The sequence below is a fragment of the Castor canadensis genome, chromosome 1, assembly GCF_047511655.1.
Source record: "Castor canadensis chromosome 1, mCasCan1.hap1v2, whole genome shotgun sequence".
NCBI classification, from domain to species: Eukaryota; Metazoa; Chordata; class Mammalia; order Rodentia; family Castoridae; genus Castor; species Castor canadensis.
This window is the reverse complement of record NC_133386.1, coordinates 196,495,997-196,510,272: the sequence shown is the minus strand read 5'-3', so window position 1 is coordinate 196,510,272 and position 14,276 is coordinate 196,495,997. Positions and strand designations below refer to the sequence as shown.

General features: G+C 38.9%; 1 protein-coding gene across 1 annotated transcript in view; it reads left to right on the top strand.

Moving 5' to 3' along the window:
• Osbp (oxysterol binding protein) overlaps positions 1 to 13,418 on the top strand; it is a 30,409-nt gene extending 16,991 nt beyond the window's left edge. The window contains exons 8-14 of the mRNA XM_020180569.2: positions 2,859 to 3,104; positions 3,356 to 3,476; positions 7,931 to 8,034; positions 9,118 to 9,213; positions 9,914 to 10,095; positions 10,835 to 11,055; positions 11,144 to 13,418. Coding sequence (XP_020036158.1) covers positions 2,859 to 3,104; positions 3,356 to 3,476; positions 7,931 to 8,034; positions 9,118 to 9,213; positions 9,914 to 10,095; positions 10,835 to 11,055; positions 11,144 to 11,286 — 1,113 coding nt within the window. The 3' untranslated portion in view covers positions 11,287 to 13,418. The remainder of the gene's footprint in view (positions 1 to 2,858; positions 3,105 to 3,355; positions 3,477 to 7,930; positions 8,035 to 9,117; positions 9,214 to 9,913; positions 10,096 to 10,834; positions 11,056 to 11,143) is intronic.
• Positions 13,419 to 14,276: the final 858 nt, after the last annotated feature.

The window sequence follows — 14,276 nt, the reverse complement described above, 5'->3', positions numbered from 1 at the left end:
ATAGGATTATATGTAAGTATGTAGGACTTTTGTTTAAAAAATATGTTGGCTAGGGCTGGAGATGAAGTTCAGTGGTAAAGTACTTGCCTAGCTTGTTAGGCCCTGGATTCAATCTCCACCACTGCAGACAACCACAACAAAGGTTAATTTCAGACAAAAAAACAATGTATAAGCCCATTGGCGAACCTAAATTTGTGTATTGGGGACCTGAAAAGAAGACCCATTTGTCTAGATTATTATAAGGCACCCTAATGGTGCCTTAAAGGAAGTAGCAGTTATGCTGGAAAGGCAGGTCATCACAGTCTCAGAAATACAGTTCCTACTTAGTCATAGATTCTGGGTCTAGGTGACATCTCCACCCTCCTTTACCTCTTTATTGACATTGCCATTAGGAATTTGCAGCTTGATACCTGTACACCTGCAAATCAAGTTCCCACCCTTCCCTTGCCTTGTCCTGTGTTACAGGAAACCTGATCTCTCGAGGCTGTGTTTTTCAGGCTTATGTGACTGCTGGAGTCTGGCTCGTCTCCTCCAGTACAAGACACCAGTAGGAGATGGGGAGAAAGATTATTTCTCCCCTACTGGGCAGTTTTCTGGAAGCATCTTTTTTTTTTTTTAATTGTTGTGCTGGGTAGGGGTACATTTCTGGCAGCATCTTTGTGGCTCTAGTTTTAGTGGATAAGGCCTCCCTCTTTCCCTGAAGGTTTTAACTTCTGTAAGATCCCCTCTGCCTCTGGTTGCAATAATACCACTGCTTTTCTTTGTTCCTGCATTATGGCTTCCTGATGTTGCTGATCTCTGGGTTGTTGTTTGTTTCTGCCCGTCTCTCCATTAGCTATTTAACCAAGTCCCTGCTTCTTTCCATTTTAAATACTTAGACTCGTGTTTCCCTATTTGACCTCTGAATGATAAAGTGACCCTTATAAAGAGCCTGGCACTTTTGGAGAAACTGGCTCCTGAAATAGTTGTTGGAAGGCAGGTTGTGTGTGCATGCAAAGCAATGATAGATTAAGGATGCGCTGATTCTAGTCCCAGGCCCTGTTTGTATATCCAGTATCCACTGGTGGAGTACACTGTTTTCCTCTGTTTTTTTGTTTTTTGTTGTTGTTTTTACTGGGATTTGAACTCAAGGCCTCCTTGACACTCTACCACTTCAGCCACGCCCCCAGCCCTACTCTTTTCCTTTGAATGTGTGAAATATTACTCCATGCTGTCTGAAATTTTGTGTTTGAGAGATTTTGTTGACACAGTTAATAAGTATCCTCTTTTAAAAAGATTTCTGAGGATTAGGATTTTATCAGTTCCTCACCCTTCAGTGTGCATGTGTCTTATACAACCTGACTCTCAGTGTAGAGAAGAAGGTCTTAGAATGTGGTGCATTTTTGGTAGATCCAGCTTCCCATGGGTAAGTGTGTAGAGTTGGTCCTCTGGCTTTAGTCCAGTGGAAAATAATCAAAGAGAAACATGTGGCTTGTTCCTCAGAAAAACTACAGGCTCTAGTATACTAGTTTTTAAATGTACAAATTCATAGAAACAATGTGAAAATAATAATAGTGGTTATCTTTGAGTAATGGCATTTCAAGTAAATATTTCCCTTTACACTTTGTTGAAAGCAAAGTTGCTTTTGTTTTGTTTTGTTCTCTCTCTAAGCAAAGTTTTTTATAGTGAAAATCTTAAGATTAATTTCACAATTGGGGAAGACAGTAAGTATTAGGGTAGCATGAAGCTTAGAGTTTGGTAAGTAGAAAGTTGGACAAAAATGCAGAAAGCAGTTGGGTGTGGTGGCATGGCCTATAGACCCAGCTACTTGAGGCTAAGGCAAGAGGATCACTTGAGCCCATGAGTTCAAACCTGCCTGGGTAACATAGTGAGGCCATGTATATTTAAAAAAAAAAAAAAAATTCTGAATGCTGGGGACTCATGCCTATAATCCTACCTACTTGGGAGACTGAGATTGGGAAGATAGTGGTTTGAGGCCAGCTTGGGCAAAAGTTTGTGAGACCCCCCATCCAAACCAATAGCAAGATCCCATTTCTTAGCCGGTCACCTGTGGCTCATGTCTGTAATCCTAGCTAGTCAGGAGGTAGAGATCAAGAGGATCGATGCTTGAAGCCAGCCTGGGTAAATAGTTCTCGAGAGACCCTATCTCAATAAAAACCTTTCACAAGAAAGAGCTGGTGGATTGGCTCAAGGTGCAGGCCCTGAGTTCAAGCTCTAGTACTGTAAAAAAAAGTAGGATCAGGGATCACGCTGGCCTGGGCAAAAAGTAAGATCCTATCTCCAAAATAATCAGAGCAAAAAGGACCAGAGATGTGGTTTGAAAGCTTGAAGCCCTGCATTCACAATCTGGTATGGCAAAAAAAAAAAAAAGAAGAAAGTGTTGTTCTTTGTCTTAACTAAAATACTGAAATGTTGCTTTAAGAACAAACTATTCAATGAAAAGAAAAAGAATTTTAAATACCTACTTTCATCTCTGGGTTTAGTTGTGCTGATATTTATTAGATTTCCTATATAATTTACATTCATTCACACACCTATTTGATGAGGCCTCCTGTGGGCCTGTCACTGATGAGTCTTGGGTCTTAGTGCTGCATAAAAGAGGCAAGATTTCCATCTCAAAGAGCTTATAGTTACTGAAATGAGTGAAAATGGTGATTTTTGCCACTCACTGACATGGACATTTGACCTAGGAGAATGGGTTGCTTGCAGGTTGAATCCTAGAGCTTAGACCTCTTCTCATCCTAGTGATCGGCCTTATCAGCCCAACATTTCAGTATCTCTTTCTCTATCTGCAAAATATTTAAATTGTTTCTGACAAATACCTGGGAAATTTTTTCAATCTGTTCTTTTCTTTACAGGTGAACTTTAATGAACCTTTGTCTATGCTTCAGCGCCTTACTGAAGATCTGGAATACCATGAGCTGTTAGACCGAGCTGCAAAATGTGAAAACTCTCTAGAGCAGCTCTGTTATGTTGCAGCTTTCACCGTGTCCTCCTACTCCACAACTGTCTTCCGAACCAGCAAGCCATTTAACCCACTCCTTGGGGAGACCTTCGAGCTGGATCGCCTAGAGGAGAATGGGTACCGATCTCTCTGTGAGCAGGTAATGGAGCCTTAGGATCATAACTTGTTTTCTTTTTAAAGACAGGGTGTTATGTTTGAGAAAATGCCAGTCCTGTCATCCCAACCTGACTTGTTTTCCTTCAGGATTCCACACTGGTGACCCTGGTATTCACCTAACTGTTGCTGGTGTAAAAATGTCAAGTGAGAATTTTGGGTGTGCACCACCAATTAATAGGCAGTATCTTTGCCTTCTGCTTTCTGCCTTCTTTACTTGAACCTGATTTCTTCCAGGTGAGTCATCATCCCCCTGCTGCTGCTCACCATGCTGAGTCCAAAAATGGCTGGACATTGCGTCAGGAAATCAAAATCACCAGCAAGTTTCGAGGCAAATACCTCTCCATTATGCCCCTCGGTAAGGCTGCCCATCACTATAGGAATTAGTGTTCCAGGAATGAAAGGTTTTTTTTGGCATGGTTGGGGAGGTCACTGATTCAGGCATCAGGAGACATAGGGATGCTGATTCAAGTACCAAACCTCACTAACCAACTTTGGGCAGGTCATTTGATTTCTCAGCTATCAAATGAATGAGGAGGCCAAAGACTCTTTAAGGACACATCTAGTCATAAATTCTTTGTCTTTTTAGCTGTATTTACCACATCTTTAAGCAACATATTAGAACATAAATTATAGTATTCATTTTTAAAAATTCTGTCATTTTTTTTTTCCCTCCCTCTGGTACTGGGGATTGAACTCAGGACATTAGAGCCATACTGCCAGCCCAAATTCTGTCTCCTAATGGTGGTGTTTCCCCATTACAGCACTCTGTTTCCTTCTATATATTAGAACTCTGAGGGTTGCAAATCTTCCTTCTCTCTTTTCCTTCTCCAGCGGGTGGGCTTGGTTTCATTTATATAATGGCTGAATCTCAGGTAAGAGGAAACATTGGGTTTTTTTTTTTGGCAGTACTGGGGATGTAACTCAGGGCCTCATGCTTGCTGGGCAGGTGTTCTACCACTTGAGCCGCTCTACCAGCCTCAAACTATTTTTAAATATTAGGTTATAAGTTACTTTTATGTCATGATTAAAGATCAAACCTGGGAATAGGAATCCTAATATACAGTGTTTAAGTAGTATATAAAACTTTGCACCTATATAGATCCATTATCTTTCCCATACTTTGTGCTTGTATTTTCATGCAAATTATATTTTTATACATTATAATCTCATGAAGATACGAAGATAAAGTTCCTTTTAAATCATATGAAATTGCCTTTTAAATCATGTAGAAGAAAAAAGAGTTGCAAGCAAACACTACCTTTATATTGTCTTTTCTAACTGCACTTACACTTACCTTTCTGGTCACTATTGCTTAATATGGATTGGAGTTACTGACTAGTGTCCTTTCATGTCAGCCTGAATGACTCTCTTAAGTATTTTTTGTAAGGCAGATTTGCTGCCTATAATTTCTTTCCATTTCTGTTGCTCTAGGAATGTCTTAAATTCTTCTGGTTGATGTATGATAGTTTACTGGAGGTAGAATTCTGTCTTTTCATTTCAGTATTTTGAATATGTTATCCTTGTGCCTTCTGGCCTCTATAGTCTTATTTATTTTTCCTCAAAATTCTTATCGTGATAAAATACACTAAACTTAAAAAAGTTCATCATCTCAACCCTTTTAGCTGTACAATTTCAATGATATCAAATATATTCATAATTTTATGTGACTGTCACTACCCTCTAACTTCAGAACTCTTCATTTTGTAAAGCTGAAACTCTGCATTCAACAGTAACAACCCATCCTCTCTTTCCTCTGACACTGGAAACTGCCATTCTACTTCCTGTATGATTTTTAAGTATCTCACATAGGTGGAATCATATAATATTTGTCTTCTTGTGACTTATTTTGCTTAGCGTAGTATCTTCCAGGTTTATCCATATTGTAGTAATGTCAGAATGTCCTTTTTTAAGGCTGAGTAATATTCCATTCTATACATAAACCACATTTTGCTTATCTGTTCATCTGTCAATGGACACTTGGGTTGCTTCCATGTCTTAACTAGTATGAATAAATGCTGCTATGAACATGAGTACAGATATGTGTTGGAATCCTTGCTTTCAACAATCGTTTGGGGTATATACTCAGAAGTAAAATTGCTGGATCACATAGTAATTCTATTTTTAATATTTTGAGAAACTGCCATACTGTTTTTCACAGTGGCTATACCATTTTATAGTCTTACCAACAGTGAACTCAGGATTCCAGTTACTCCATATCTTTGTTATCGATTGATTGATTGGCAGTAGTCATTCCAATAGTTGTGAGGCAGTATCTCATTGTGGTTTTGGTTTAATAGTGGTGTTGAGTCCATTTTTATGTACTTTTGAATCGTTTATGCATCTTCTTAGAAATGTCTATGTTAAGTAATTTCTTAATTTATTAATTGAGGTTTTTTTTACTGCGAGTTTTTAGGAATTCTGTATGTATTCTGGATATCAATCCCTTATCAAAAATATGATTTGCAAATATTACTCTGTTGATACTGTTCTTTAATGCACAAACTTTTAAAATTTTTCAGGAAATCCATTTTGTCCATTTTTGTTGTTGCTTATGCCTTTGATGTCATTTCCAAGAAGCAATTGCAAATCCAATGTCATGAGGCTTTTGCCTTGTGTTTTCTTCTGAGTTTTATAGTTTGATGTCTCATTTTGAATTTTTGTATGTGCTAGTAGGAAAAAAATCCAGCTTCATTCTTTTGTATGTCGATATCTAGTTTTCCCAGGACCATTTGTTGATTTCATTCTGTTAATGTGTTATTACACTGATTTTCATATGTTAAACCATCTTTGCATTCTAGGAATAAATCCCACTTTGTTCTGCTATACAGTTCTTTCAGTATACCTCTGAAGTTGGTTTCCTGGTATTTTATTGAGGATTTGTATATAGTGTTTCATAGTAGTTTTCTTTTTCTTGTAGTACCTTTGACTGGTTTTGGTATCAGGATAATACTGAGCTCATAGAATTGAGGAGGTGGTAGAGGGAGGAGGTATTGATCAAAAAATTAAAGACATATTTAGGTGGACCAAGTATTTTGAAGATGTTTGTGAAGATTAAATGAGGTAATGTATGAGGAGAATATAGCAGAGTCTAGTACATGGCAAGTGCTCCCAGCAGTGTTGCAGTTAGTACCTATTAATGTTTTTGCCATTGTTGTTGTTATCCTCATCAACCAACTACCAGGGCTACTTGAATCTTCTGTATAGGAAAGACTTGTCTAAACCACAGAGTCTGTTTTCATAATGGTTACAAAGGTAACAGAGTTGTTGGAGTTGATCATATTATTCACTATATGTGTGTGTGTGTATATATATATATATATATATATATATATATATATATATATATATATATGAATCCTCAGTTACCTTTGCTCACACCACTAATGGGTTTAGTATTCATTTGAGATCACCTCATAGAAATAGAAAACTGTATCTACAGAGTGCCTATTATATTTCAAGCATTTATTGGTCAAACACAAGATGTTTACTGTATACCAGGATATAGATATCCCAGGTCTACAGGTGATGAAACAGGGCCAAGGGAAGTTAAAAGCAATCAGGGTACAATAGTGTAATGTGACTGTCCTGCTAACCACCTAGAGTTTCTGCAGACTCTGTAAGTTGAGGGCATAGTCCCCAACAAGATGCTGTTGCTCAGATGCAAGCCACAAGTTTAGATGTACCCAGGACACCATACTTTGGACCAACTAGCTGTAAATTCAGGAGTTCCCACAACTCTTAGATTTGACAATTCACTATAATGACTCATAGAACTCAGGAGAGTGCTGTGTTTACTGTTACAGTTTTATTAAGTGTGCAAATTGGAGTCAATCAAATGAAGAGCTCTATAGGGTGAAGTCTGGAAGGATCCTAAACACAGAACTTCCATTCCTTCTCCCCAAAGAATTGGAGCATATCAGCATCTTTTCACACTGACATGTTCACCAACCAGAAAACCACTTTGTTTTGGTGATCAGAGATTTTATTAGGGGTTTCATTAAGATCAAATTATTTTCCATAAGAACTGAATTCAATATACAGTTTGCTTCCCTTCCTGGAGGTCAGGAGGTTGGACTGATAACAGATGACTCAAAGCCCTAACTCTCTAATCATATGATTAATTTTTCTGGTCTGGCTTGTCCTCATCCTGAATTAATTATCTCATTACTGTAGCTGTCAGAGGCCCACCATAAATTACCTCACCATCATACAGTGTCAGGCCCACTATGAATAACAGTGACACCTCTATCCCTTGGGAGATGACTGGGGTTTAAAGGTTCTTCTCCAGCAAAGGTCCTTTATTATACAACACAGAATCATATCTAACAAGTGGCAGAGCTGGACTGAATCCAGTTCTAATTCCAAAGCTCTCCTGTATCCACTCCTTCACTTTTATTATTAAGGGCCATGGATGGGTGGTGTGTGTAAGGCCACACAGTGGGCCCAATCCCCAGTACTGACTACCAATGTGTGCTCCTTTCACAATGCAATTCTATTTTTTCACGTTGGGTCATATTTGACTTGTTCCTGTAAATTTTGCTATTGGTATTGTGAAATGTAGCTCCCTAGCTAAGATGGATCAGTTGTCAGTGTTTGTCATTAATTTAGTTATATATTATTCATATATTTAAAAGATCAAATGAAGAAAAATTCAATCAATGCTTTAACATTTTAGAAGTCCCTTATTTAAAATATTTGTTTTCTTTTTAAAGTATGAAGTATCAGAACAAAATCAACCTGTTATTGTTTTAGTCTGGATAGCACTATTTTTCTGGTATTCAGCTTAATTTGTAACCACTCTGCTTCTAGGTACCATCCACTGTATTTTCCATGCAACTGGGCACCATTACACTTGGAAAAAAGTTACCACAACAGTACACAATATTATCGTGGGCAAGTTGTGGATAGATCAGGTGAGCAAAAGTATCCAAAAGTGCTTCTGAAATTCAGAACACCACCTCAGGTAATCTTTGCAGTATTTAAGATAAGGGAACTAGCCCCAGAATGGTGTTACTGTTTATCAGTTTATTCTAAAGAATTTCTCTCAGGCAGTAGTCCTACCTCCACCTCCCCAAATTTCTGTACCACAAATTATTATTTATGAATGACCAAACTGTAACATTCATCAGTGACAACTAGGACCATGTTAAGAATACAAGACAATAGTAAACATGGCCCCCACTCTTAATTCTTTCATTATTCATGGTACATTTATTGTCAAGCAATACACTAGGTATTGGGGTTGCAAAGCCAGATGAGAAATTACTCCAGGAGTTACTATACCGTTGAAGATATATGGCAAAGAGGGGAAGACTGAAAAGTATGCAATAAAATACAATAATATAAGAGATGTACTAATAGCTAACTGTTAGTTTGCTTTTAAAACAATGGTTGCAGTAAATTGAAAAAAAAAAAAAAGGAATATTTTCTGAATGGTCAACCAGTGCTTCACAATAGATGTGGAATGAAGCTGAATCTTAGAGAGTGGTTTGGAATTCAGAAGATAGAAAAGAGGGAAAAATGAAATGAAGAAAGTCTAGAAAGGCCTGCCATATATAACCTTGAAACTGTGAGTACTTTGATCTTAGCAGAGGAGTTTATTTAATTTTTTCGAAGATTAACAAAGGTTTATTTAGTAAAGCAGGGCAAAGCAGGGAGAAATAGAGAGGGAGAAAGGGACAAGAGAGAAGGATACTAGTGAGGGTTTGGTTTGAGAAAGTAAATTATAATGTAAATTTCATTATATGTGCCAAAGGTCAAATCATATCACCTAACATGTGACAGACAAAGCAAATGGTTCTTTGGTCTTAATCCCAACCTGGAATACCAAAGTTACAAAGAGATTCCACAGCATCTCAGGTTAAGACCTGAGACTTAAGCAGCAGAGTACTAGAATGTAAGACTGAAGAATAAAGAATTATTAGGTACAGGGTTTGGCAGATATTCAAGTCATCCAATCTCTATAAAACTAATCCATTACTCTTTTCATTTTTCAGTCTGGTGAAATTGATATTGTAAATCACAAGACAGGAGACAAGTGTAATCTTAAATTTGTTCCTTATAGCTACTTCTCTCGAGATGTAGCAAGAAAGGTAAGGAAAATTGAATTTTTTTTCACTTAGTGTGCATCTCTTAGAAAGCCTGTCCTTTGGAAATAGCCTTATATGTATATAAGTGTATGTGTGTGAATACACACATGCATATAAACAGATAGGTAGAAAGATGGATATCCTAAATATGGTGATTCAGAACAAGTAAAGAGGAAGAAGAAAGTCAGCAGGAAAGGAGACTCAAGGTAGAGTTGTGTGCTACCACCACAGTGGAATTGTGCCACAAGTTTCTGTGGAAGAGTTAAAATAGCTAGAGATTTGAATATTTATAGGTCTCCATGATTTCTAGAGGGAAAAATACAATTCCAAATACCAAGTAGATGCTTTTCCTACATATGTCATTAAATCAAAAATCACTATTCAAGAAGGGCCTAGGATGTGGCTCAAGTAGTAGAGTGCTTGAGGCCCCGAGTTCAAACCCCAGTACTGCCAAAAAAAAAAAGAAAGGTAAAAACAATAACAAACCCCTATGCAACAAAAGTGATTATGAAGCCTCCAAGTCATGGGTCAGTTACTTCAAAGTAGTGTTTCAAAAACAATACAACAAAATAATTTGTGTAACTCCATAATGTTTGTTGTAACAGGATTTAAGCAGTATTTAACCATGGACTTTGATTTCTGAATTAGCCTTGTAAGCCACCCCATAGTGAAAGTTCTCCAAAAATGTTCTCTATCCTTGCAGGTGACAGGCGAAGTGACAGATCCATCAGGAAAAGTTCACTTTGCCCTTCTGGGGACATGGGATGAAAAAATGGATTGCTTCAAAGTACAGTCAGCCACTGGAGAAAATGGAGGTGATGCTCGACAGAGAGGCCATGAAGCAGAGGAAAGCAGGGTCATGCTGTGGAAAAGGAATCCTTTACCGTGAGTATCAGTATGCAAGCTGCCTGGAGGCCACTTAGGTCTTAACTGTGGAGCAGTGTAAAGGTATTCCTGCCTGCCTTCCTTCTTATTTATGTGAGGGACCAAACTAGGGAAATCAGATCATTGGACAGGTTACCAGAGGTTCTCAGTACATGAGTTGAGTTGTAGCATGCATTGTCCCAAGGAAGTGCTAACTAATATCTGCCCCCAAATATTTCTTTTTCCTAAGGATATCTCACTTAGAGCAGAACCATTCAAAAGCAGTCAGAGGAGAAAGGTGCCTACCACCTATTATCAATTTAACCTAAAGGCCCAGGAGCAGCGTGAAAGTTCCTAAGACAATACAGGACTTTGGAAACAAGATGGAGACCATTTATCTTCTGCATCATCTGATATATTCAGTCAGTAATAGTAGCCAAGATTATGCCAAAAGGAAGTTTGAAAGGAAGCAAAGGAAATAGAAACAAGGAATTTTTATTAAGTAGAATGCTTCATTCTTCCTAATAAATACAGATCATTTCAGCGGAGTACAGTACAACTCCAGATGACCATTGGAGTGATTCTAGGGAGATATGGGAGTGATCCAGTTTGGCTCTCTTAACTGATGCCTAGATTTTTTTCCACTTGTTGAACAACCTTGGTAGTATAGTCTTGGCAGTGTACTTGGGTTGTTACTACTTAACAAAGGTCTGAGCTTTGGTATATCCTTTTTTTTTTTTTTTTTTTTCTTTACTTTTAGGAAGAATGCAGAGAACATGTATTACTTCTCAGAGCTTGCTCTAACTCTCAATGCTTGGGAAGGTGGCACTGCACCCACAGACAGCCGGTTACGACCTGACCAGAGACTGATGGAAAATGGACGCTGGGATGAAGCAAATGCTGAGAAACAGCGCCTAGAGGAAAAACAAAGACTTTCCAGGAAGAAGAGAGAAGCAGAAGCTATGAAAGCCACAGAAGATGGTAATGAACTTGCCCTCTACTCTTACTTCTTGATATGTGGAGAGTGCCAGCTCTAATTTTGCTTTTCTTTCCCCTCTTTGCCTTTTAGGCACACCATATGATCCCTATAAAGCACTGTGGTTTGAGCGGAAGAAGGACCCTGTTACTAAGGAGTTAACCCATATTTATAGGGGTGAATACTGGGAGTGTAAAGAAAAGCAGGACTGGGACTCATGTCCAGACATTTTCTGAAGTGGCAGTAACAAAGGAAGAGGATCGACCGATCAGAGAAGAGGACAGAGGATGTGCAGGAAAGCAGGGAGTTGTGACTCTTACCAAGTGCTTTCCTCAAGTTTGTCTGTCTTAACCAATCACTTTTTTCCAAATCAATCACCAGAAGCAGACACCATTGGTGGTGATTGGCTGGTTGCCTTAGCTGATTGACATTGAAATTGCCGTACTAGATACCTGTGTTTGTAAGGGAGAGGTTTAGTGGCTGAAAGTTAGTGTTACTCTACATCTGCAAAGTCAAGTATTCTTGGCTCTTCTTTCTCCCTGTGTCCCCATTTAAGATGATGTTTGCCCTCCCCGTGGTATCCTGCTCAGCCAAGATCTGCGTAAGATTGTGATTCACAAGCATTTTGGTGCTGTTCAGAGCAAGAACTGATTTTAAAGTTCCTTTAAAAAGAAACACATAAGACTTAACCAGCAGAGGCGTCATGCGTGGTTACAGTGGAGCTTGGATCTAACATGAAATGTGTTCACATGTGGCGTCAATTTAGTGGGGAGTTCATGGTTAAATATCTAAGGTATTGGAACATCTACAAGAGAAATCATTCTATTGGCCTGGAATATTCAGTTATGTTCTTGGAAAATTTCTATCTTCACTTGCATAAAGCACCCATCTGTTGTTCCGTGTCTTTGACAGCAAGTGGAGGCCAATTTGGTGGTTGGCAAGAGGGTAACATTAACCTCATAAAGAGGTTTTGTGGATTTGGGTAGAGAACTTCGGAGAATACAGAGACTTCTGGCCACTTTTACCGTCCCAGTTTCTTCTCACCCCGTCCTTCATTGCCTTTCTAGTTTCTTCCTCCTGGCACAATACCAATTTGGGTTTGTGCCCCAGTCTGGAGCAAAGCATTGACTGTCCCATTCTGATACACTTCAGAATTTGAGAGAAGTTAATCTGGAGCAAAAGTTTTCACCATCCCTCAAGCCCCATGGACTGGAGCCACCTCTGGAATAATGTGTTAAATATCTGTATATTATATATATGTAGAGAAAAATCTAATTTTTTTTGTTTGATTTTCCTCCTTCCCATTAAGAATCTTGGTTTCTGATATCACTTGTCTCCCTGGGACTGTCTTGGACACATGTTGATAAGCATTGGCGCTTCTCTGCTTTCCATCTTTTAGAGGAAGATTTGGAACCCAGGCAGCATCATGTCTGGCAGTTACTGAACAGGAACTTTGTCTAGGGCTTGTATTGTGGGGACCCAATGATATCTAAGCTCTGCTGTCCTAATTACCTGACTCTTGAAAATGAAATTCTAATCTCTTTCCTGCCTCTTTTCTTACTTTGTTAGGAAGAGTGGGTAGAAAGACAAGAGGATAATTTCTAGTTTACTTCTGCCTCTGTCCAGCACAGAGGCTAAGTCCCAAAAGAATTTTCCTAGGATGTGGTGTTGAAAGCACCATCACATGGAGTGGATAAGAGAACCCCTCCTGTTGGGCCTGGCTTCCTTCTTTGTTTGTTCTGTATTTGTTTTAGTTGTCTTGTTCAGAAATCTAACCCCTGTGCAACCTGCCCTTGGTTGAGGATCACAAATCGAGGTGCCTTCCTTGTATGCTTTTTGTTAAGTGTTTTTTGTTTTGTTCCTTAACTGCTGAGCCTCAGCCAGTGTAGGTCTTGGGGGAAAATATCATTCCAGAGGAAGCCATCCCTCTAGGGAAATTGGATTTTACTGGGTAAATTAGTACTTTCATTCCCTTTCCCTATTTGTGATAAACATGGGAGAGGAGCAGCTGCTAGGGAATTTCCTTCTAAGAATCCTTTTTCTAACATAAATAAGCAAGGGGTTGTGCCAGGGCTTCTTTCCTGGAGGTCCATAAAAGCAAGGACCTCCTCCGGGGCCATTGGGTAGAGTTAGGAATTCCCCCACTAAATTGAACTTCCCCATTTTATCTCCCTTTTCTTCCTCTACCCTCTGCACTACATTTCTGGCTTGATCTCCAGATTCCTGCTAATGGAAGAAGCTTACAAAGTCCTGAAGGTGGAATAAAGTCACTTCAAAACAAAACAAAACTATATATATTTTCAGTTTTTTTGCCTTATTGCTTTTTTTCCAAAAAAACCTACTAAATTAAATAATTTTTAAAAAGTTATATTGTTTGTCTGATTTGCTTCTATTCCTGCTAGGCAGGAAGCAGTGGTTGGCAGGGGGAGGAACTGGTCCATTGGTAATTTGTTCTCTTTGGGAGTGTGGGAGTCCTGGAATCCTGGTCTTTTTGAGAAGTTGAAAGGAAGAAAAAAAAAAACAAACATCCAAAAACCCCTGATATTTCAGTACCACTCTGGAGGGCCCATGAACAGATAAGTAGTTTTAACAGCCCCTACCATTTCAGTGTGACATATTGGTCAATATATCCCATCTTGGCATAGGGGGATAACTGCTAGTGTTTTATTCTGGGCCTGTTTCACCTCAAAAAATAAAAATCAGGAGCCGGGGGTATAGCTTAGAGGTAGCATGCACTAGGCCCTGGGTTCAATCCCCAGCACCGCAAAAATAACAATAGATGTAAAATTCTCAAATTTTCGGCCATTTCTTATAAGGATTCAAATTCTGCTGTTTGAAGCATAAACAATTGAATTTCGATTTGAAGACCTTTGAAAACCAGGCACAGTGGTGTGTGCCTGTAATCTTAGAACTTAGGAGACTAGGGCAAAAGGATAGCTTGAACCCAAGTAACAGACACCATCTTAACAAAAGCTGGGTGTGATCCCAGCACTCAGAAGGGACTGAGGCAGGAGAGTTCAAGGTTCAAGGCCAGCCTTCACTTCATAGAGAGATCTTGTCCTAAAAACAACAAAAACCCAGACTTTTGGCAAAAGTAATGACAGTGAATATATTTGTTTACATTTTGTCTGTATAGTTCAGGTTCAGGAAGTAGATGGTCACCTAGAAACTGCTCAAATCAGAACAAGCACAATTTCTGCCCATTAGAGACAAGTGGGGCCTCACA